Source organism: Thalassophryne amazonica, chromosome 20 (assembly GCF_902500255.1).
Source record: "Thalassophryne amazonica chromosome 20, fThaAma1.1, whole genome shotgun sequence".
In the NCBI taxonomy this organism is placed as follows: domain Eukaryota; kingdom Metazoa; phylum Chordata; class Actinopteri; order Batrachoidiformes; family Batrachoididae; genus Thalassophryne; species Thalassophryne amazonica.
Genome location: NC_047122.1, coordinates 63,519,579 through 63,544,459, shown reverse-complemented (window position 1 = coordinate 63,544,459; position 24,881 = coordinate 63,519,579). Strand labels below are relative to the sequence as shown.

At 40.9% G+C, this 24,881-nt stretch overlaps 1 protein-coding gene across 4 annotated transcripts in view; it reads left to right on the top strand.

The window, feature by feature from the left end:
• Positions 1-18,878, top strand: part of zgc:91944 (uncharacterized protein LOC436941 homolog) — a 35,698-nt gene extending 16,820 nt beyond the window's left edge. Inside the window, exons 3-11 of one of the 4 annotated variants that reach the window (XM_034160728.1) lie at positions 69-498; positions 792-877; positions 4,892-5,002; positions 6,081-6,305; positions 7,239-7,395; positions 13,013-13,095; positions 13,860-13,955; positions 14,409-14,524; positions 16,718-18,878. In XM_034160728.1, the coding sequence (XP_034016619.1) occupies positions 69-498; positions 792-877; positions 4,892-5,002; positions 6,081-6,305; positions 7,239-7,395; positions 13,013-13,095; positions 13,860-13,955; positions 14,409-14,524; positions 16,718-16,864 (1,451 nt within the window). In that variant the 3' untranslated portion in view covers positions 16,865-18,878. Of the gene's footprint in view, positions 1-68; positions 499-791; positions 878-4,891; positions 5,003-6,080; positions 6,306-7,238; positions 7,396-13,012; positions 13,096-13,859; positions 13,956-14,405; positions 14,525-16,717 lie in introns of all 4 variants that reach the window. The other 3 variants (XM_034160727.1, XM_034160730.1, XM_034160729.1) reach the window with 3 other exon arrangements.
• The last annotated feature ends 6,003 nt before the right edge of the window (positions 18,879-24,881 follow it).

Genomic DNA, 24,881 nt, shown 5'->3' with positions numbered 1-24,881 from the left:
GTACCTGCTTATGTTTTATTGCCATTATCATTCAACTTGACAATGCTTAACGGTGTTTGTGTATTTAGATGCCAGAATGGAGTGCTGTGAGGTGGAGCCACGGTACACCATCGAGCAGATTGACCTCCTGCAGCGCTTACGTCTCTCAGGCATGACCAAACCTCAGATTATCCACGCCCTGGAATCCCTGGAGAGACTTGACCCGGACCACCGCCCCTCACACTGTGATTCTCATCCCACTCCGTCTAACAACACTCCGACCACAGTCGCTCCAGCTCCATCCTCCTCGTCTTCTTCCTCCTCATCCTCACTGTCCCTCGCCTCTGCCACCACACAGACGTCTGGCCTGGACGGTGCCGCGCTGTCCCCCAGTAACAGCTACGAGGCCTCACCTCCACCGCTCTTCCCTCCAAGCGTGGCGGTTCAGCGGTCGTTCAGCTATGACATGATGGGAGAAGAAGAGTGGGACCTGGAGGAGAAGGTGGAGGAGTACATGAGGTGAGCGAGAAAGGATGGGCAGACAGAGGGTAATCAAAGACCTGAAGACAAATGAGTGGTGTTTGAAAAGAGATGGAAGACAAAAAGTAGCAGAAACAATTATGACATTATGACGTGACAACAGCTGTCCACCAGACCTTTAGTCTTATTCTTCAGAAAACCTATTTACGTGAGGTCAGGTGTGGAAGGATGCTGAAAACGTGAGCCCTCAGTCAACAGTGTTAAAGGAATGAGTCTCTTTAAGGCCTGTGTCATGGTTTTGACGTCATGCTCGTCTGTTTCTGCCTTCACAGGAGAGACAGCAACCTTGTGAAAGAAGAAATCAAAACCTTCCTGAATAATCGCAGGATCTCTCAGGCAATCGTGGGTCAAGTTACAGGTAGTTTTCTGTTTTTAAGTCACTTCTACTCATTAAACACCAACGAGGATTATACTCAGATTATGAATGATACAGCATTCTTAATAAACCTTGAATAATATCAAATTTAGTTTTAGTAATAAAACAGTTATGCTAGACCAGTGAGTGCATGAACTGTATTTCCTGTCGTATTTCCTACGACATGTTGGCTGCTGCCAATGCTGGAGCTGGAAGTCGCCTTGTAAAATCCAGAAATGTTGTACGTTGTTCATGTAACATTATCTACTTGGGCTATGTTCAGGAAACATCCTACTACTAGGAGTCTTTTTTTTTATTTATTTTTTTAAATTTACCATAAGAGTTACTACTAAGGGTAGTATCTCACTGGGCTGTGACTGTTAGTGAGTAGTTGGAAACACAAATTTGTGAGAAATGCGCAGATTAGTGATAAGTTTCACTTGGAATGACACTGACCTGTATTTGCAGTTTTGTTGTGCTGCCAGGGGTCCCAGGGCATTTTTTGTGTCTGTCACGCACAGACGGTCAGATTCTCATTTTGTCTCCATCCAGTCACAGTTTAGCTTCACGGGTTGCCAACCCCTCACAAAGTTGTCACTTTTCTGTCTCAAGGAAAATAACAGAGTGCCATTCTCCTATGATCACCCATGATCCAAAAAAGGTGCAAAAATGGGATGAAACTGCATAATCCAGCTTGCATGCTAACAGGCTGGTTTATAAAGTGCAGACCTGGCAATCTGCCCAAAAATGAAAGAAAGGAGCTGGGCCCTTGGGCAAAAACCGCGACAAACTTGGGCAAAAACCACAACAAACGCTGCTTCAGCTTCACATTTTTACCCCGATGAAGCACAACCACAGAAGTTTCAAGCCGTAATCACTGCGAATACTCAGTTTAAAGATGTTCAAACATGACTGAAGCTGTCAAATTTTTGAACAGTTGAAAAAGGAGATCAAGATCTCAAATGTGTTGCCGTTGATGACGACTGTTACTACTACTTATGTATAGCAAGTTTGATTAAGACAGACAAAGATGGATCAAGAAGTTACTACAATGGTTCAAAACTTGCCACAGTTTGCTGTTCGGGAATAGGCATATGATTCTGATGGACTGAAAAATATGGACCCAGTTCTCAGCTAGAACAGGTTCCCAACTCCCATCCTGAATAAAAGCTGAAATATAGTATCAGAAATATAAGAACAGCCTGTCAGACTGCAGTTGTTGGCTGGCATGTCAAAAGTGGATGCATGCCCGGATGTCCGTTTTTGCATTTTAAAAACAAAATATTTTTTGATATCAGCAGTGAAGAAAGCTCTGGAAAAAAGGCACCAAAGGGACTGTGAAAGGTGAACTTCCAAAACTAACGAAAATATTGTTGTTGTTGTCCTTCCGTGTGTTCGGGGTCGCCACAGCGGATAAAACCAGATCCGCATTGGTATTTGGCACAAGTTTTACACCGGATGCCCTTCCTGACGCAACTCCAGTTTTACCTGGAGAAACACACACAGCCCCTGGTGTTCTGAAGCGGTCTCCCATCCAAGTACTAACCAGGCCCCACACTGCTTAGCTTTTGAGATCTGACAGGATCAGGCTGACACAGAGCAGACTGACTGCAAAAACTAAGGAAAATGTTAATTTAAAAAAAAAAAATCAAAGTTAGGTCACTGGGGTCAGCTGTGCTGACGCTTATCACAGGATATCAGAAATAAGACACAGAAGGTCTTTTGTGAGAATGGAGATGAACAGCTCTCTTTATTCCTCAACCCACCATTGCGTAATCCTGACCTTTCACAATAAAAGCCCTTGACACGCACTGCTGGTACCACAGGGCACTTAAATTAACTTAGAACATTTTTCTGAGAGCCACCTTAATAAATTAGTTTTAAAGTAACACCGTCAATTATATGGAAGTGGTTTGGATTTCTTAAAAATAATGAACCACACATTAAAGGTTAAATTTTAAACTTGTCGTATACACATTAATTTATTATCTTATATTTCAGTTATTACTGCATTCCGTTTCACTCTTTTTATATCGTATTTGTTTATTGGCTTTTAACTAACTTTATTGGTATTGCTTATGCTAATTGTTTAAATTTGAACTGTTTCTTGTTGTGGTGGTGCCCACAGCAGCTTTCCACCCAGCTCGCCGTGTTGGAACCTGATTCTGTGAAGTATCTTCAATCAATCAATCAATTTTATTTATATAGCGCCAAATCACAACAAACAGTTGCCCCAAGGCGCTTTATATTGTAAGGCAAGGCCATACAATAATTACGTAAAAACCCCAACAGTCAAAACGACCCCCTGTGAGCAAGCACTTGGCGAGTTAGTTGTGATTTGATGTAAATATAATTACACTCAACAAAAATATAAACGCAACACTTTTGGTTTTGCTCCCATTTTGTATGAGATGAACTCAAAGATCTAAAACTTTTTCCACATACACAATATCACCATTTCCCTCAAATATTGTTCACAAACCAGTCTAAATCTGTGATAGTGAGCACTTCTCCTTTGCTGAGATAATCCATCCCACCTCACAGGTGTGCCATATCAAGATGCTGATTAGACACCATGATTAGTGCACAGGTGTGCCTTAGACTGTCCACAATAAAAGGCCACTCTGAAAGGTGCAGTTTTGTTTTATTGGGGGGGGGGTACCAGTCAGTATCTGGTGTGACCACCATTTGCCTCATGCAGTGCAACACATCTCCTTCGCATAGAGTTGATCAGGTTGTCAATTGTGGTCTGTGGAATGTTGGTCCACTCCTCTTCAATGGCTGTGCGAAGTTGCTGGATATTGGCAGGAACTGGTACACGCTGTCGTATACGCCGGTCCAGAGCATCCCAAACATGCTCAATGGGTGACATGTCTGGTGAGTATGCCGGCCATGCAAGAACTGGGACATTTTCAGCTTCCAAGAATTGTGTACAGATCCTTGCAACATGGGGCCGTGCATTATCCTGCTGCAACATGAGGTGATGTTCTTGGATGTATGGCACAACAATGGGCCTCAGGATCTCATCACGGTATCTCTGTGCATTCAAAATGCCATCAATAAAATGCACCTGTGTTCTTTGTCCATAACAGACGCCTGCCCGTACCATAACCCCACCGCCACCATGGGCCACTCGATCCACAACATTGACATCAGAAAACCGCTCACCCACACGACGCCACACACGCTGTCTGCCATCTGCCCTGAACAGTGTGAACCGGGATTCATCCGTGAAGAGAACACCTCTCCAACGTGCCAAATGCCAGTGAATGTGAGCATTTGCCCACTCAAGTCGGTTATGACGACGAACTGGAGTCAGGTCGAGACCCCGATGAGGACGACGAGCATGCAGATGAGCTTCCCTGAGACGGTTTCTGACAGTTTGTGCAGAAATTCTTTGGTTATGCAAACCGATTGTTTCAGCAGCTGTCCGAGTGGCTGGACTCAGACGATTTTGGAGGTGAACATGCTGGATATGGAGGTCCTGGGCTGGTGTGGTTACACGTGGTCTGCGGTTGTGAGGCTGGTTGGATGTACTGCCAAATTCTCTGAAACACCTTTGGAGACGGCTTATGGCAGAGAAATGAACATTCAATACACGAACAACAGCTCTGGTTGACATTCCTGCTGTCAGCATGCCAATTGCACCCTCCCTCAAATCTTGCGACATCTGTGGCATTGTGCTGTGTGATAAAACTGCACCTTTCAGAGTGGCCTTTTATTGTGGGCAGTCTAAGGCACACCTGTGCACTAATCATGGTGTCTAATCAGCATCTTGATATGGCACACCTGTGAGGTGGGATGGATTATCTCAGCAAAGGAGAAGTGCTCACTATCACAGATTTAGACTGGTTTGTGAACAATATTTGAGGGAAATGGTGATATTGTGTATGTGGAAAAAGTTTTAGATCTTTGAGTTCATCTCATACAAAATGGGAGCAAAACCAAAAGTGTTGCGTTTATATTTTTGTTGAGTGGCAAAATCTTGAAACACCATGACTTTCCTTTTCCATGCAGGCATCAGTCAGAGTTACATCTCCCAGTGGTTGCTGCAGCAGGGCCTGGAGATGAGCGACTCCAAGCGCAGAGCTTTCTACCGCTGGTACCTGCTGGAGAGGAACAACCCAGGTGAGGAATCTGTGAATACAGGAACCGTGTTCCAGAAACGCTGCAGAGACGCACTACTACGGTGTAGCGAAGTGGGATTATTGGTCACCACAGGGGATAAAGACGTGTAAACCACTGCATGCTAACTGTCCTTTCCATCCATCAGTTTTGCTTTAGCGCGTCTATGTGTTTTGCATGATTATTACACACGCCGCCCACACTGCTAAACCCATCCTGGTCTTTAGGAGCTCTGAGGTCAATGAAGGACGAGAGTTGAGACAAAATGATGAAGGTAGCTCTGTCATTGGAGATGCTAATCAATAATGTTAAGGCTTCTGGTTGGAAATGAAACTGATGTGAACACCATTTGTATAGCTTTGTATTGACCTCTCTGACCTCGTAGACGGGGATGGGGCTACTTTAAAAAGGCAGCATGTTTGTCAGCTGTTAACATGATGTCAAATATGTGCTTTAGTGGTGAGCCTTTTTAGTTTTTGTTCATTGGGGATCAGGAAGCATGCATTCATGCTGACATCTGATATTGTTACCTTTCACATTATCGGTTCTGTGAGATAAACAAACCTGCCGGTGGTCCATCGACTGGCCCCCGTCACCCCTCCCTCCCCCATGATAAGCCCCTACGGTTTTTTTGTTTGTTTGTTTTTTATTTCCCATGTTCCAAGTTTTGGAACATGTCTGTAGTTCTCAGCCCTCATGCTGGAGGTACTCTGGTGCTGGTTTTCATTCCTACATGGCTAACAGTCTATTAACAGTGATACTAACAGTTATCATTTTCCTCTGCAACATTTCCAATCCACGGTGGCCACAGTGCTTACAGTGTCCCGCCCTTTAGTCCTGCCCATCAAATACTCTTTGACAATTGGCAGCAGTGCTGTTGGTTGAATTAAATTCTTGGATATTTGATTGTAAATTGTAAGGCTGGTGTCCAGGAGTGTGCAAGTTGAGAAACAGATGTGCATTTCTATTAAGCATGGAGCCACTGCAGCTCTCAATCTCCGGTTGTAACTTCCGAAACGAGCTTCTATAACCTCACCGACGGCTGTGGCCTGCCTGACTGTTGGTTTTGTCCTAATTGAAGGGCTGAGGTGGAGTGAAAGCCAGCACAGCGTGAGTCCCTTGCCCAGGGCCAGGGGAGGGGACAGAGACGGGACAGTAGCAGGGGCAAGTGCCAGCATTACCAACAGTCTCCCCAACCCCAATACCAGCCTTCACCCCAACCCAGTGTGGAGCAGGCAGAGAGAGCTGCTGATGCATTTGCTGCCATGGTACACTGCTGCCGCTGCAGCCGCCCAAGCCCAACCAGGTAAAACCGCACCCTGCCCTGGCTTCAACCACCTGAAGTTTAAGACGTCACCGCATCAGCTAGCTTGCATGCTTATCAGTCCATTGTCATGCCGTCGTCCTGGGATGCATTGAAATAGTTGCTAATGACTTTTTATCCCCTGCTAGCCAAAGGAGGATTATGTTGTGGCGATTTCCATCCGTCTGTCTGTCCGTCCATCCCAAACAGGGTATAAGCATTCTGAAATCAACGCCTCTCACATTTTTAGGAGGAATTTCGTGAAACGTGGTACAAGCCCTTGCTATAGGTTGGTAATACGCATATTATCATATTGTTTGAGCTGGGCCTATTTTACCAGAGTTACGACCGTTGATTAACAAATCTACACTCCCATCAGTTTCATGAGTGGGTGGCTAGAGACTAAACAATAGCTCTAATTAGCAACTATTGTGCTGTAGTTAGCACAATATTGTTTAGTCACTAGCCTATAGCAGTCTGCCTCTCAGTAGGAGGGGTCTGGTTAGGTTTAAAACTCCAGCTTTTGTTGGCTTCTGTTTTATTCTTCTCTACAAGAGTCAGACAGAAGTCAGACTTCCAGAGCAAGAATTTTAGCTGAGGAAGCTTCTGCGATTTTAAGCGAAACGTCCGCGTGTCAAGCAACCCAGTCCAGTCGAAGATTCAAGCTTCTCTACTAAAGCCCTTGATTAACAAATCTAGACGCTGCCACTTTCATGAGTTGGTGTCTGCATTCTGAAATCAACTATCACATACCTTGAAATGTTATCAGAATGTAGCAAACACTTGTACCAAAGACCCGTTGTGCTCTTGGAGCACTCTTGCCTCAATAGCAGTTGAGGAAGTGGGTCCCAATGCTGCAGTCTCGACTGTGATCCAGAAAGTCACCAGTCCAACCATTTGTTAGTTATGGAAATTCTCATCTGGTCTTCTCCTCAGGTGCCACCTTATCTATGCGTTCTTTGGTGAAGGAGGAGCCTGACTGGAGGACGGGGATCATAACTGGTGACAGAGTGGGGATGATGGGCGGGCCTCTGAGGCTTCGTCGAGGTAGCAGGTTCACCTGGAGGAAGGAGTGTCAGTCGATTATGGAGAGGTATTTTAACAGTTTTCTGAAATAATGTCAGTCTTTAAAATTCACTTTCATGAAATATAATAAAAAAGCAAGTTGCACAAAGTGAAAATACAAATGGACCCGATTTGGAGAGCTAGCTAGCTTCGACGATTTACGGTGAGTGCATTCTTTTGTAATTCTGATTGTAAAATGATTTGAGGTGATGGTTTTCTGCTCACTGTCTGACTTCTTAAATCTGGACCACGTTCAGTCTTTTATTGTGCACACAAAACAAAACCGCATGAGCGCTCACATTTTCCAGATTATTCGTTAGTGCAGAATGATTATGTCGACGCCTGTGCCACCAGTTATCTGCTATAAACAAAATCCAATACTACTGACTGTGATGTTTAATTTTATACCATCCATCCCTTCCAGGAATCATGAAAGTTTAGTAAGGTATGTCTTCTATAATATATTCCAGTTCTAAAGTAGAACTATACTAGTGTATACTAAGGTATATCTAAAAAAGGAAGAGTAGAATAGAGTAGAGCCACTTAGGTGCCTGGTCTTGAAAACCAGGGATGGTTCATCACCATCATCATCATGTTCATCACCCTGCAAAAAAAAAAGAAAAAAAAAAAAAGTTGATGTTTAGGAAAAGATGTTTAGGAATCATCTTGTCTGTCTGTTTCTCCTGAGGACTTTCAGCGCACCTCCTTCTAAGCAGTTTGGTGAATGTGAATCATTCTTCACACAGTTGCAGCACATCATTTGAAAATGTACATGAATGAAGATGAGTTTTGTCTGATGTCTTCAAAATGAGATAATCAGACTTTGTTTTGTTTTCATATTTCTCAATTACTGTAGAGGTTGACCAGTTTAAGTATTCATCACTAAATATCGACTACTGTTGATATATAATAATATAATACATGCAAGCAGCTACTATTGCTGAGCACGATTCTCTGAGCTTGATCACAAATCTTTATTTTAACATGTTTTTGGCCCTGGTAGCTGGAGTGACTTCAGTGAGTAACCTTCTTCATAGTTTGGTTTTCTGCTGACGTACTCAAGTTTGTTGTGCTGCAAAATGCAAACTTTGGCAGAAAACCTGAGTGTCACATTCCTTCGGATGACTTTGAACAGTGCGCTGTGGGAATAACAGTCAGCGTCAGTGTCATGCTTTATTTTTAAATACAGGTGGGGGTTTTTTTATCATCGCTTCCTGCTCATAAATTTGTCCAAAAAGCTTCTTTTCAGTCCATTAGAAGCTGTCTAAGAAACAAGAGAAGGCTTACTTGTCCACCTCCCAACAGCCGTGTGCTGTTATTGATTTGTCTGTTACACGGTTACTGTAAGTACTGGATGCAGTCGCGGCACTTTCTGTAATAAACACCGCGCAGGTCCTCAGACAACATCATCCACAACGGCCCCAGATTATGCAACTCTGCTGCAGTGCTGATCGCTGTGGGCTGGTGTGGAGTGAAGGACGACACGGCAGAGGTTAAGATGGTGTGTGTGAGTGTGAGAGAGTGATTGAAGGGTATATGGAAACATGGACAATGAGGGCGCTGGAGGAAATCAATTCCTCTGTTTTGAAATGTGAGATCAGAATTAGAAGACCATTACAAAGGAAGACAGTGCAGAAGATTGACAAAATAATTGTACATATTTGTGATAAAAGCATGAATTTTGCCACACATTCTAAATTGACTAAAGTTTATTTTCAGACATGGAGACATCCTGGGTCTGACCTCTAATGACCTACAGGGCTCAATGAAGAATTACACAGGAGTCAAAAGTTAAAGTTGCTCCAATTTTGGTTTTTGATTGATAGGGTTTTAAAAAAGGACTAATTTGCACCATCTGTCATCTATAAAAAGCCAAGTGGCTTCTGTGTATGTGTGTATGCGTGAATGTGTAAGTATGACTTTGATCACGGAGAAACTGGGGAGAGCTGACCTTTGCTGTTTGGTGTGTTTATTTTGGGTCAAGGATCAACACCGTGAAAATGGAAAGTTGATAGGATTAATACTTTTGGAGAAATTAGGGATATTGCTTAACAACAGTGATATCACCATGAATCAGTCCCTGGTATCCAGACAAGCTCTGAAGAAAGGAAATATATCAACCTTGCCAGTTGTAAAATATGACATCAACTAAATGTGCCAAATAATAAATACAATTATTCACAAAACGTTCTCATTTTGATTTCCAGCACTTTCAGTTAAAATAATTATAGAAACTTTGCTTAATTTATTACCACTCTTGAAAAATGTCAGCTACCTATTTTATAAATACAACCCAATCTGGAGCCTGTGGATCCCCACGGACAAGGCACTCATGCTTCCTTATCACGTTACGGGGTAACATTATGTTATAGAATCCAATGGGTATCAACCTTGCTGGTCCTTTTAATGTGAAGACCAAACATTCAACACAGTCAAAACCATTTCATTTATTAATCCTATTACCTTAGCCAATAATTTGCATCAAATTATATGTGTGTATATATATATGTGTATATATATATATATATATATATATATATATATATATATATATATATATATATATATATATATATATATATATATATATATATATATACTCAACAAAGATATAAACGCAACACTTTTGGTTTTGCTCCCATTTTGTATGAGATGAACTCAAAGATCTAAAACTTTTTCCACATACACAATATCACCATTTCCCTCAAATATTGTTCACAAACCAGTCTAAATCTGTGATAGTGAGCACTTCTCCTTTGCTGAGATAATCCATCCCACCTCACAGGTGTGCCATATCAAGATGCTGATTAGACACCATGATTAGTGCACAGGTGTGCCTTAGACTGTCCACAATAATATGTATACATATATGTATATATATATATATATATATATATATATATATATATATATGTATACATACATATATATATATATAATTTATACGAGGTCTGTTAGAAAAGTATCCGACCTTTTAATTTTTTTCACAAACCATATGGATTTGAATCACGGGTGATTGCATCAGACAAGCTTGAACCTTCATGCGCATGCGTGAGTTTTTTCACGCCTGTCGGTTGCGTCATTTGCCTGTGAGCAGGCTTTGTGTGAGCACTGGTCCACCCTCTCGTCGTTTTTTTATTGCGAATAAATGTCTGAACGATTTGGAGCTTTGCTGAATCAATTTTTTTTCAAGAAATTGTGAGAGACCTCCAGGTGGACACCGTTCGGAAAATTAATATGGTTTTCAGGGACGATTTTATGAGGATTATACAGATTAAGGAGTGTTACTGCCGCTTTAAGGATGGCCCACAACTGTTGAGAGCGCGGCGCGCTCCCAGCGCCAACCGACAAGCTCAGACCCCGCTGAAACAACCAGATCATTTCCAATGTGAAGGCTTTGTTGATCCGGGACCTCGTCTGACTTTCACAAAAAGGCAGAAGTCGTGGACATCAGCACTTTTTCGGCACATTCCACTGTTACAGGAGTTTTTTTTTCATGGAAAGAAAAGCGGAGGGACGCGCCACGGAGCCGTTCATTACGCGGGACAAAACCACCTCGGTGTTGGTCTCACAGGACGGCTTTCAGGTGGATTTCAGATGGATTCCGGTTGCTTTTCAGTCGTGTGATTATCCGATTGTGATTGTGCATGAGCTGGACATGCCAGAACATGTCCTGGAAGGCTTCATCACGGCGTTGCTTTGCGCCATGCAGCTCCACCGCAACGTGCGGAACTCCTCCGCACATCTGTCTTAATGTGCTGATGTCCACGTCTTTTCACAATTCCTGTGCTAGTCAGACGACATACCGGATCAAGACAGCGTCCAGTTTAGAAATGAATGGCACATTCCACTGTTACAGCAGTTTTTGTCATGGAAAGAGGAGCAGAATTCCGCACGTCGCGGTGGAGCTGCATGGCGCAAAGCAACGCCGTGATGAAGCCTTCCAGGACATGTTCTGGCATGTCCAGCTCATGCACAATCACAATCGGATAATCACACGACTGAAAAGCAACCAGAATCCATCTGAAATCCACCTGAAAGCCGTCCTGTGAGACCAACACGGAGGTGGTTTTGTGCCGCGTAATGAACGGCTCCGTGGTGCGCCCCTCCGCTTTTCTTTCCATGAAAAAAAACTCCTGTAACAGTGGAATGTGCCGAAAAAGTGCTGATGTCCACGACTTCTGCCTTTTTGTGAAAGTCAGACAAGGTCCCGGATCAACAAAGCCTTCACGTTGGAAATGATCTGGTTGTTTCAGCGGGGTCTGAGCCTGTCGATCGGCGCTGGGAGCGTGCCACGCTCTCAGCAGTTGTGGGCCGTACTTAAAGCGGCAGTAACACTCCTTAATCTGTATAAGGGTGATTCTTTAACTACGGGCACTATTGGCCTTGTAAATGTAATTTCCACCACACCATTGCCTTACAATATAAAGCGCCTTGGGGCAACTGTTTGTTGTGATTTGGCGCTATATATATTTATCTCCATATAAACTACCCAAACAATCTTTCATACAAACTGTTTAAAGGGACATTACAGTGTTGTGGTGGAAATTACAGCAATAGTGTGGGACAACTACATTTTGTTTAAAAAAAATCACAACAGTTGTATGACATTGAATACCCCAATTATGTTTTGATTATTTTACTGATATTTTATTCAGAGATGTTTTAAAACATTAGAAAAAACATTTCTTTACCATTCATTTTTATCATTGAAGATCAAAAGTCTGGGTGTGGGACAAGCACAAAACGGCAATATTTGCATATAATGATGCTGAAAAAAGGTGAAAAAGTCATCATAGACTACTAGAACAAATTTCTTAACACACTTTCATTGTAAAGATAACTATAAAAGTGTGAAATTTCCCCTTTTTCTGTTTTTCATACAATATGATTAAAGGACATAATAAGTGCCCGTAGTCTAAGAATCACACATAATCCCTATAAAATCGTCCCTGAAAGCCATATTAATTTTCCGAACGGTGTCCACCTGGAGGTCTCTCACAGTTTCTGGAAAAAAATTGATGCAGCAAAGCTCCAAATCGTTCATTTATTTGCAATAAAAAAATGACGAGGGGGTGGACCAGTGCTCACACAAAGCCTGCTCACAGGCGAATGACGCAACTGACAGGCGTGAAAAAACTCACGCATGCGCACGAAGGTTCAAGCTTGTCTGATGCAATCACACGTGATTCAAATCCATATGGTTTTTGAAAAAAATAAAAAGGTCGGATACTTTTCTAACAGACCTCGTGTGTGTGTATATATATATATATATATATATATATATATATATATATATATAATCAAAGATAAGAAAAGTGGAGTGCTTAATGTTTACCTGGGCTGTATTTTATATTTGCTGTGCAGATGTCACATTTTTAGCCTGAGGAGCAGATTTAATTTGTCAGTGTTGGAATGACAGAAATGACTGTTTATTGCAGCCATTCATTTCAATGATGATGTTGAAATGATGTTCTGATGTTCTTTCACTGTATTAATGTGGTTCTTACTCTTTTTTCCTGTTCAGCACAAAGACTAAAGGTTGATGAGGTGTAAAATTATGAAGTAACTCTCACTGCTGAGACTGGTGTCATTGTCTAAGAAATGTGGAGCCTTTCCAATATTCTGGATGTTATTACTTGCAGTTTCTTCATGGAGAACCAGTACCCGGATGAAGCAAAGCGAGAAGAGATTGCCAATGCTTGCAACTCTGTCATCCAAAAGCCAGGTATGAGACCCTCCTTTACTGCTGTTATTACTTAAATAAATAGTACTAGAGATGTATGATTTGATGCAAAAGTCATTTTGTGTTATTGGTCTTGTTATTCTATTTTTCTTGTGAAAGCTCAGTGAGCAAAAGCATTGCAAAGTGTTAATCTGAGTCTGGAGTTCTTCAATATTAGCATTTATTTAGCAAGTCAAAGTAAAAAAAACAACAAAAAAAAAACAGTATTGCTGTGGGATGGAATTACACTTTGCATGAGTGCATATGAATTGAAAGACGTAATGTCACGATGATGTCAGCATATGTCATTATGTAGAAGTACATGATCCCAAAACCACATTTTCCTCAGAAGTCCTATATGTAGAAGAGCCGGAACGATGATCTAGAGTTGAGGGTGAGCCAGTTTACCTAGTCAATATGCTTCAAATTACATTTATTAGTTTTAGTTAGACGTGCAGTCGAAATGGATGAAAGTCTTACATGCAGTTAAAACAGATAAATCTTTAAAATGTGCCTAAATGTTTGAGGGGTTTTTTTCCTCCCTCCCAGTGCACACAGTCATAAACAGCATGACATTCTCATAGTAACATTCCTATTTATAGCATTCTGAACCCTCAGTCACGCTGTCATTTTCCAGGTGACCTCTTTCAGGGATTAGGGAGGACACTGGGATTGAGCCTGTGGTTTTATTTATTTAAGTACTGTTCACCTTCCTGACAAACGAGCTTATTATTTTTTATTTTTTGTTTGTTTGCTTCATCCTCCAGGTTGCAAGTTGTCAGAGTTTGAGCGTGTGACAGCGTTAAAGGTGTATAATTGGTTTGCTAATCGTCGGAAGGAGATGAAGAGAAGAGCCAATATAGGTAACTACATGCCAACATCAGTATGTGGTGTTCTGGGGCAGAGATTGTGTTTGTTTGTGGATGTGGATGTGCACCTAGAACGTTTACACCCCCAACAGTAACAACCCTGTTTGTCCGACCATCCAAGAATCATGTCAGTGCATCACCTTCTAAATTGAGTTGGGTGTTGTTTTGTGGTACCATTAGTACACACATACTTGCTAAAACCGTGCTGGTGCCTGAACCAGTACTTTAGATGATGGCAGTAGAGGAACTGGTGCCATACTGGAACTAGGTTTCAGTGCCCAACTCTGTCCCTAAACCAGTTGATGGGTGTCACAGTGGTCACCCAGTTTGTTTGTTTTTCTTCAATTTTGAATCGATCATATTTGTCAGTTCTTAAGCTTGCTAACAGATCCGTTTTTAATTCTTTCCTTGACTTACCTTTGCTTTTTTGCCAAACACTACCAGAAGCTGCCATTTTGGAAAGCCATGGAATTGAGGTGCCAAGTCCGAGCTGCCACTCAAACGGTGAAGAGGGAGAGATGCAGGAGTTTAATGAGCAGATGAGTCATCGTTACTCTGAGCAGGTGAGTTTAGAGATCCTTTCACACAGACTATTTAAGAGGAGGAGTCCACCTGCTGTGGGTACGGGAGCTGTTCTGTTCGATTGTAGGCGGGTTTGAGTTTGTTGGACACTTTGGACAAGCGTTATTTAGTAATGCTGCAACATAAACCAGTTGTTCTATTATTTATGAGAATGAGAGGGAGACTGAAAACCATTAGAAGTTCTTTAAGGTGGTTAAAAAAAATGGACCAAAGGAGGAAAAATTCATTTTGTGCAGATTCACCCAGTTTTGTGTTGGAAAAGCAGGAAGGCTGTGCCGGTGGTTGCCATCACCAAATTTCTGGCACAATTTGACCTTTTCTTCTTGGTAGAATTGATGGAGTTCAATTAAATTTGTTGCTGACATTTAAGCATGATGGTCTTGGAATCTGCATTTGTTTGGAAACTGCTCCAAGAGCCATTCTTGACTTGTGTAGGGCTACAGTCCTGTTTCTCAAAGATGCACGGAGCTTTTTGGATGTTTCCAGCTCTATGGTGTGATCCATCCAGTCAGTGCTCTCAAACAAACTTTTTTATTTTTTTGGCGAAGAGAAGCTGCAGTCAGTCTCGATTACTCTTTTTTTTTATTATTATTATTTATTTAACCAGGTTAGTCCCATTGAGATTGAGATCTCTTTTACAAGGGAGACCTGAGAAGTTATAAAGTTTCCAATTCACCGAACCTGCATGTCTTTGGATGTGGGAGGAAGCTGGAGCGTTGTTGTTTTCAGAAAAGTCAAAATCAATAAAATTTTATGGACCATCTTTTTCAGACAAACATATATTGTACCATCATTCTGCCCCAGACGTTCCTGTGCCCATGATGTAAACGTCTTACCACAACTGTGGCTTGTTAAAGATGATCAGAGAAGCTCTTGATTGATAGTGTCAAGTGCTACTATAGATTATATTCTGCCAACACCTTTCAGACTTTAAGGGTTGGATGCAGTGAGCCTGGGTCAGTAGCAGCTTGTTTGGCCACACAACCGGTTTCCATGAAGTGAAGAAAAGGTATTGATCTAAGGACCATAATTATGGAGTTAATTGTATTTGGCTGTCTTGAGGATGGAGATGACCAGGGTGAACAGGAAGCTCGTAGCAGGACTCTTGGACTTGTGTTTCAGCCTCATCATGGTAGCATAATTATTCTGTATTTGAATCTGTTTGCCTATTACTAGGGGAGCTATGACCACTGCCTTTGCACCCCCCAGGACTAAACCAAACCAACTTTTTTAGGTTCCTTAGATGACCCCAAAACACAATCAGGATGTTCCCAAAAATCTAAACTGGCCTCAAGCCAGTTATCCAAATGGCCGCCAAAATAGGGTTTTTCACTAAAACACCTATAAACAACTTAAATATCAGAGAGATTCAATGATAAGGGTCTATTGGTGGCCATTTTGAATCTTAAACCCATGAATGAATTTAGTTTAGGCACAAATGAGTTTGCTGTGACCTGCAATGGTCCTCCCAGTTTGCTGTGGCCTGCAATGGTCCTCCCATTGAATCTCTGTGATGTTAAACTTGTTTCTATGTTGTTTAAAGGTGTTTTAGTGAAAACACAATCAGGATGTTCCCAAAAATAAAAACTGGCCTCAAGCCAGTTATCCAAGATGGCCACCAAAATAGGGGTTTTCACTAAAACACCTTTAAACAACATATAAACAAGTTTAATATCACAGAGATTCAATGGGAAGACCATTGCAGGTCACAGCAAACTCATTTGTGCCTAAATTCATTCATGGGTTTAAGATTCAGAATGGCTGCCAATAGACTCTTATTATTGAATCTCTGTGATATTTAAGTTGTTTATATGTGTTTTAGTGAAAAACCCTATTTTGGTTGCCATCTTGGACGCCATCTTGGATAACTGGTTTGAAGCCAGTTTTTATTTTTGGGAACATCCTGATTGTGTTTTGGGGTCATCTAAGGAACCTAAAAAAGTTGGTTTGGTTTAGTCCGGGGGGGTGCAAAGGTAGTGGTCGTAGCTCGCCTAGTACATATGTATGTGGCCGTGTGTTAGACTGGAGGCCTGTCCAAGGTGTACCTCACCTCTGGCCCAATGATCTCTAGGATAGACTTCAGCCCCTGCACCCCCACCTTGCCTTTCCTCCAATGACTGGAATAAGTAGGTTCCGAAAGTGGATGGTTGGATTTTGGTTTCACCTTTTTGCAGGAGGAGACGTCTTCCCAGAGGACTGTTGACCAACAAGACACCTCTACGCTGGTTGTTGCACCAGTCACAGTCCACTCGAGCCTCAGCCCCCACGTCCTGGTGCAGAAAGATGAGGATACCAAAAGGGAGACCGCGGATGAAGAGTGAACAAAGCCTACCCTAGGACTTTTAAAGAAATGAATTTGGGGAAAATAGTGTCTCCTTCAATCATCTAGGGTCTTCTGGATCAATGGGAGCAAGCTGCTGAAGCTCGCTGAGGTGCCTCTTATAGAAGGAGGCCACACTGTATTTATCAACAGTAATCCTGCTTATATTAATGGCAATATTCAATTTATATATAGTATATATATATCTCAATATTTACTGCATTCCAAGATGCTATTAAAAATTCCTTAGAGGGAAAGTATGTAAAGGATACCTCACAGATTTAAAGCTAAGACAATTTTCTTTTTTTTTTATCTGCATATCTTCAGGCGTCATTGTCAGAGCGCGGTGGATTTATGGACTGTGCCGAGCCTGCAGGTCAGGTGTGTTTTTAGTGTGGGGCCATAATACAGGATCAAGGATCCACTTTGCAGTCAAAGGAATTCTGTTAGCGTGAATGGGTTTCTAAGACGAAAAAAAAAAAACCTCAGTCAGTCAGTTGATTAAATCAGCTGATTGGCCTCACGTCCGTAGAGCCCGAGGGACAACTGGCATCTCAGGTAATCCTCGAAACGGGCTACAGACGGTCAAGACTCACACCACATATTTGTGTTGCACCAGGTGCTTTTTTTAAATTATTATTCTAAATAACACCATTTTAAATGCTTAGCCAAAACAAGATGTTATTTATACCTTCTTATATTATCAGAACAATTCTACGTATTATTGGGTCTCTTTATCTTTGTTCAATGCTGCTGTCTGATAGTTTACCCACATTCAGTGTTTTGCGTTCAGTGAAGCTAATTAATCAAGTGTACTCAGATTTTTTTTTTTTTTTATCATTTCAAAGAACACTAAAAGAAATGTGATCGTAAATTTTATGGCATTGACCTACTTGCACCTTCCCTCATATTGGAATAAGCTGACATCTTAAAAATGGCCGATTTAGGGCCATTTGAATATAGCCTTCATAACCTTTATTAGCGTTACAACAGTGAATTGACGCTGCCGTATTGCGCCACCGTGTTCATACAGTAGCCCTAAAGGGACACACACAGTCTTGTACATTTTGCAGCGCAGTTGGAAAACTGAAGAAAATAAATTCCCTGATGGAATCAGTGGTTGCTCCTCCGATACACTGTCAGCTGCTTGCCAGTTTGAGAAGCCTTGTTTTTGTAAAAAAAAAAATAAAAAAAAAGCAAGAATATGAAGTGAAACAAAATTATGACTGGCAGTGGGAAAAATTGCAATCTGCAATCTCACCAGTAGATGTCACTAAATCCTACAAATTGTTGCTTTAAGTCCTTGGAAGTTTAACAGCGAAGCTGCACTTCAGAGTGGATCTTAGTAGAAAATCTGAGTCTGGAGTTGCGCAGAACCCAGGACCGGACTCTTTCACATGTCTTCAGAATACATTCTATAAATGTATATACGGCTATTTGTCAAACTTGAAATCAGAGTACCTTAGACTCTAACGTGTATTCCCTTATATCCACTGGCCCAAGGCCTCGGGAGAGACTCCCAAAATGTTCATAAAATGAACAAATGCTTTTTATTATTATTTTCTTTGCCCCCAGCAGGGGGCGACCATGTTACCTCCTAATGCCAAAGCTATGCCAAGATCAAGGCGAGCCTCAGCGTAAACTGTACAGGAACATTGACACGCTAACAAAACTACACATACACATATATACACAGGACAAAGCATTTATTTGTTTAGTACAACACTAGCCAACTCTAGCTTACCTCAGAATAATCGTGTCACAAGCACGTCACAGGCTAATTGCCGACACGGACAGCGGCCGTTCTTGTGACTGTTTATGATACAGACAGTGTTATGTAGCATTTATGACTGTGGGGTTTACCCTGTAGTATTATTATTATTATTATTATTATGGTCAAATCACTTCAGGCAGTTCTATTCGGCTTTGGACACAAAACCCCAAAGCTACTGTTCGGATTATTAAGCTCCTCTATCTGCTTTTCAACTAAATAATAATAAAATTGTAAACAACAACAGCAGTGGCGTGTGTTGTTTTGATTGATTTTACAGGTGAAGTATGTCAGATGCATGACTGGTTGTAGAAGATTTGTCTCAATCTACTGTTTACACTTGAGTATAGTTACATTTTCAGCATGTTTGTCTGTCTGTATTCGCTTGTTAGCATGATATCTGAAGAAGCAGTTGACCAATTTCATTCATATTTAGGCTGAGGGTGTGTTTAGATGATACCCCTACACCAGTCAATTAGGGATTAGTGGGGACATCTCCTGATGACTTGTTTTGTCGAGCACTTGGATAATCCTGCAGAGCAAACTTCTCCTGTAGCTGTGCACCAAATTTCTAACATGTTCCACCTTAAATGCAAATTCAAAGCAAATTTCTACAACACAATATAAATTTAAAATATCAAAGCCAAGATGATGGATTGCATATGTAACGGCACCCTTTGGGGTAACGCGCATAAATTATTAGTTTTATTGCCAGTTTTCTTCACACAAGTCGGGATGGATACATGTACATTTGCAAGTCACTGAATATGTCTGACTTAATTTGCATCAGCATTTATGAAATACAAACAGTATAGTACTGTATGGTAACTTTGTTTGGAGGAGGCAGTCCCAATAACTGACTGTGCAAAAAGGAGAAAAGTGATGAAAGCCACCAAGACAACCCAGAAGAGGTTATAGGCTTCTGTGGCTGTGATTGGAGAAATTGTGCACAGTGAACACATTTGCATCACCAGTCAGATTCATAGTGGAGTAAAGCAGAGAACAAAACCTCAAATGTAGGCTTCTGGCAAATTGTAGCTGAACTTTCAAATTTTCTTTGTAAGAAAACAAAAACACTCTCGCACACTGCCTCGCTTGCAACACAAATGTGAATTTAATCAAGCAATGTTTCGGCCAATGGCCATTGGTGGATGGTGTTGCAAGTGAGGCAGTGTGCAAGAGTCTTTTTGTTTTCTTGTTCAGCAGCCTTTGTGCCTTCTCTTATGCACCTGTTGTCAAGGCATGTGCAAAGTGATTTCCTTTTTTTAATTTTCTTTGTAAGAAAACCCTCCTCTACACCACTTCATAATGAAATTTCTCCAATCACAGCTACGGAAGGCTATAACTTTGTCAATGGTGGCTTTCCTCACTCTTCTTGCACAGCCATTTTTTGAGAACTGCCTCCTCCAGACACTGTTACCACACTGTGTTTCTTAAGGACTGATGCAAATTAAGTCCAAGACCTGACCAGTGACTTGGAAATGTACGTGTATCCATCTCATATCTTTATGTGTTATACCAAAGGGTGCCGTTACTTACGCAACCCATCATCTTGGCTTTGATATTTTTATTTAAGTTATACCACATTGTAGAGATTTGCTTTGAGTTTGAATTTACGGGGGATAATTTTTAGAAATTTTAATATCAAGAAGCCTGAATTACTTTTTGTATTTGAAATGGTACAAACAAATTTAAAAAGTGTAAAATCTCAAAGGGCTGAAGACTTTTTCAAGGCACTGTACGGCCTCGTTCAGTGGGAGGGGTTTCTTTACACAGTTTCAGGCGATAAGTGGCAGGATTCCCTTTGACCATTGACCTGCAGAAAAAGTAGGACAAAACGAGAATGCTGACCCTGATACTTAACGGATTTTTCTCCTGAATATCAGAAGCAACAGCCAAACTTCTACCTTTTCAGTTTGGGTGTCACTCGATTGTTGAACACATGATGGCAGCGTTGCTTCAGCGTGTTTTTGGAGTAACTGGGCCTCTGCAGCTTCATTCCACATTTATCTCAAACGAGGTGTTTAAGGAAAATAAAATGCACATTGAGTTTTTGTTAAGGCTTTTTCATTTTTCTGTCTTAATCACTGGCACAGTTATTTTTATATTGTTATTTGGACATAGACACCCACACGTGCACATGATTTTACATTTTTGTCTTTAAATAAAATACTATTTATGCAAAAATGCACACATTAAAAAAAAAAAAGCAGACTGCATCAATACTCAAACTTTAAAACATCTTCCTCAGTGCAACGTGATACATAGGGATTGAAATTGATAAGATTTTATTGATATCCATGCCATTATCAATTCTGCTTATCAGTCTTTTACTTATCGATCCTCATATTGAGGCCTGATCAATATTCTAGGTAGAAAAACGGTGGGCGAGCTTTCAGGATCACTGCAGCTGTTTGTTGTGTTGCTTGATTCAGTTTGGTGCCATGACATCAGGTCATCAAACATAAGCCGGAGCTGAGAGCATCTGAAGCCTACAGTTCCAATGGATTGAAAAAGTCTGTAACGGGTTCTGAACTGGAACAACTGGTTCCAGTTCAGAATTGGTTCAAAGTAAAGCAGTCACACAGTCCCTCAGTTTTGAGAGCAGCCTGTTTCAGACTGAAAACTAACACTTGCTGCCTTCATGCACTCCATGAGTGGACGGGTTTCTCCTTTACTCCCAGAAAACAAACTCTTTCTTCTTTCCACTCCACATGCTCTGCCATTCTGGCCTTTTTTTCAGTCCAAATCCACTAACTCGAGAGCTGATCCCTGGTGAAATGCCACGACCCCATGTCCTGAAGGCAATGTTGCAGACAGGCTGAACCAAGCTGGAAGGAGGACAAACTACAGGTTTCTCTCATCATTCTGAGGAACAGTCTAACCGACTACCAGAAGGCTGTGAAGGAGGCAAAATCTCTATTTATCTCATATTTGTAGCAGTTGTCTTTGTAGCAGATTATTTCAAACTCTGTTTTGATAGGTAATCCAACCATTGACCACTTTTAAAGGAACTGACTCAGTGATCTGTCATGATCTAAGTTTTTCAAGAAAGTCTTTATTTTTTTGAAAATAATGACAAGCTGTATAAAAGCAACCTTTTCTCATGAAAAGCCCATGAGGGTGAGCTGGTTGATTTATTTTTCTCTCTCGGTACTTTGATGTGTCCTTGACTCTCATTTGCAGTCACTCATGTTGAATATCTGCAGCTTTTTTGTTCAGACATTAGCCACTGAAACTGTCTTCGCAAATTTAATCTATATTTTAAGAATCTGTATGAAGCACTTTCAAATTCAAAAATGCAATCCATCAGCAAAGGAGATACATACAACCCCTGGCAAAAATTATGGAATCACCGGCCTCAGAGGATGTTCATTCAAGTTGTTTAATTTTGTAGAAAAAAAAGCAGATCACAGACATGACACAAAACTAAAGTCATTTCAAATGGCAACTTTCTGGCTTTAAGAAACACTATAAGAAATCCCGAAAAAAAATTGTGGCAGTCAGTAACGGTTACTTTTTTAGACCAAGCAGAGGAAAAAAATATGGAATCACTCAATTCTGAGGAAAAAAATTATGGAATGAAAAACAAAAGAACACTCCAACACATCACTAGTATTTTGTTGCACCACCTCTGGCTTTTATAACAGCTTGCAGTCTCTGAGGCATGGACTTAATGAGTGACAAACAGTACTCTTCATCAATCTGGCTCCAACTTTCTTTGATTGCTGTTGCCAGATCAGCTTTGCAAGTTGGAGCCTTGTCATGGACCATTTTCTTCAACTTCCACCAAAGATTTTCAACTGGATTAAGATCCAGACTACAACCCCTGGCAAAAATTATGGAATCACCGGCCTTGGAGGATGTTCATTCAGTTGTTTAATTTTGTAGAAAAAAGTAGATCACAGACATGACACAAAACTAAAGTCATTTCAAATGGCAACTTTCTGGCTTTAAGAAACACTATAAGAAATCAAGAAAAAAAGATTGTGGCAGTCAGTAATGGTTACTTTTTAGACCAAGCAGAGGGAAAAAATATGGACTCACTCAATTCTGAGGAATAAATTACACCAAGTGGACTGACATGAATCATGGCTCCAACATGAGAGATGTCAACTGAAACAAAAGAGAGGATTATCAAACTCTTAAAAGAGGGTAAATCATCAGGCAATGTTGCAAAAGATGTTGGTTGTTCACAGTCAGCTGTGTCTAAACTCTGGACCAAATACAAACAACATGGGAAGGTTGTTAAAGGCAAACATACTGGTAGACCAAGGAAGACATCAAAGCGTCAAGACAGAAAACTTAAAGCAATATGTCTCAAAAATCAAAAATGCACAACAAAACAAACGAGGAACGAATGGGAGGAAACTGGAGTCAACGTCTGTGACCGAACTGTAAGAAACTGCCTAAAGGAAATGGGATTTACATACAGAAAAGCTAAACGAAAGCCATCATTAACACCTAAACAGAAAAAAACAAGGTTACAATGGGCTAAAGAAAAGCAATCGTGGACTGTGGATGACTGGATGAAAGTCATATTCAGGGATGAATCTCGAATCTGCATTGGGCAAGGTGATGATGCTGGAACTTTTGTTTGGTGCCGTTCCAATGAGATTTATAAAGATGACTGCCTGAAGAGAACATGTACATTTCCACAGTCATTGATGATATGGGGCTGCATGTCAGGTAAAGGCACTGGGGAGATGGCTGTCATTACATCATCAATAAATGCACAAGTTTACGTTGATATTTTGGACACTTTTCTGATGTTTGAGGATGATGAAATCATTTTTCAAGCATCTTGCCATAGAGCAAAAACTGTGAAAACATTCCTTGCAAAAAGACACATAGGGTCAATTTCATGACATAGGGTCAATGTCAACGAGCAGATGTGATTTGATGCAGGTGTTAGTTTTGGGGATGGAAATTTACAGGGTGATTCCATAATTTATTCCTCAGAATTGAGTGAGTCCATATTTTTTTCCTCTGCTTGGTCTAAAAAAGTAACAGTTACTGACTGCCACAATCTTTTTTTCTTGATTTCTTATAGTGTTTCTTAAAGCCAGAAAGTTGCCATTTGAAATGACTTTAGTTTTGTGTCATGTCTGTGATCTGCTTTTTTTCTACAAAATTAAACAACAGAATGAACATCCTCCGAGGCTGGTGATTCCATAATTTTTGCCAGGGGTTGTATTTGCAGGCCATGACATTGACCCTATGTGTCTTTTTGCAAGGAATGTTTTCACAGTTTTTGCTCTATGGCAAGATGCATTATCATCTTAAAAAATGATTTCATCATCCCCAAACATCCTTTCAATTGATGGGATAACAAAAGTGTCCAAAATATCAACGTAAACTTGTGCATTTATTGATGATGTAATGACAGCCATCTCCCCAGTGCCTTTACCTGACATGCAGCCCCATATCATCAATGACTGTGGAAATTTACATGTTCTCTTCAGGCAGTCATCTTTATAAATTTCATTGGAACGGCACCAAACAAAAGTTCCAGCATCATCACCTTGCCCAATGCAGATTCGAGATTCATCACTAAATATGACTTTCATCCAGTCATCCACAGTCCACGATTGCTTTTCCTTAGCCCATTGTAACCTTGTGTTTTTCTGTTTAGGTGTTAATGATGGCTTTCGTTTAGTTTTTCTGTATGTAAATCCCATTTCCTTTAGGTGGTTTCTTACAGTTTGGTCACAGACGTTGACTCCAGTTTCCTCCCTTTCGTTCCTCATTTGTTTTGTTGTGCATTTTTGATTTTTGAGACATATTGCTTTAAGTTTTCTGTCTTGACACTTTGATGTCTTCCTTGGTCTACCAGTATGTTTGCCTTTAACAACCTTCCCATGTTGTTTGTATTTGGTCCAGAGTTTAGACACAGCTGACTGTGAACAACCAACATCTTTTGCAACATTGCGTGATGATTTACCCTCTTTTAAGAGTTTGATAATCCTCTCCTTTGTTTCAATTGACATCTCTTGTGTTGGAGCCATGATTCATGTCAGTCCACTTGGTGCAACAGCTCTCCAAGGTGTGATCACTCCTTTTTAGATGCAGACTAACGAGCAGATCTGATTTGATGCAGGTTAGGTTTGGGGATGAAAATTTACAGGGTGATTCCATAATTTATTCGTCAGAATTGAGTGATTCCATATTTATTTTTCCCTCTGCTTGGTCTAAAAAAGTAACCGTTACTGACTGCCAGTGTTTCTTAAAGCCAGAAAGTTGCCAT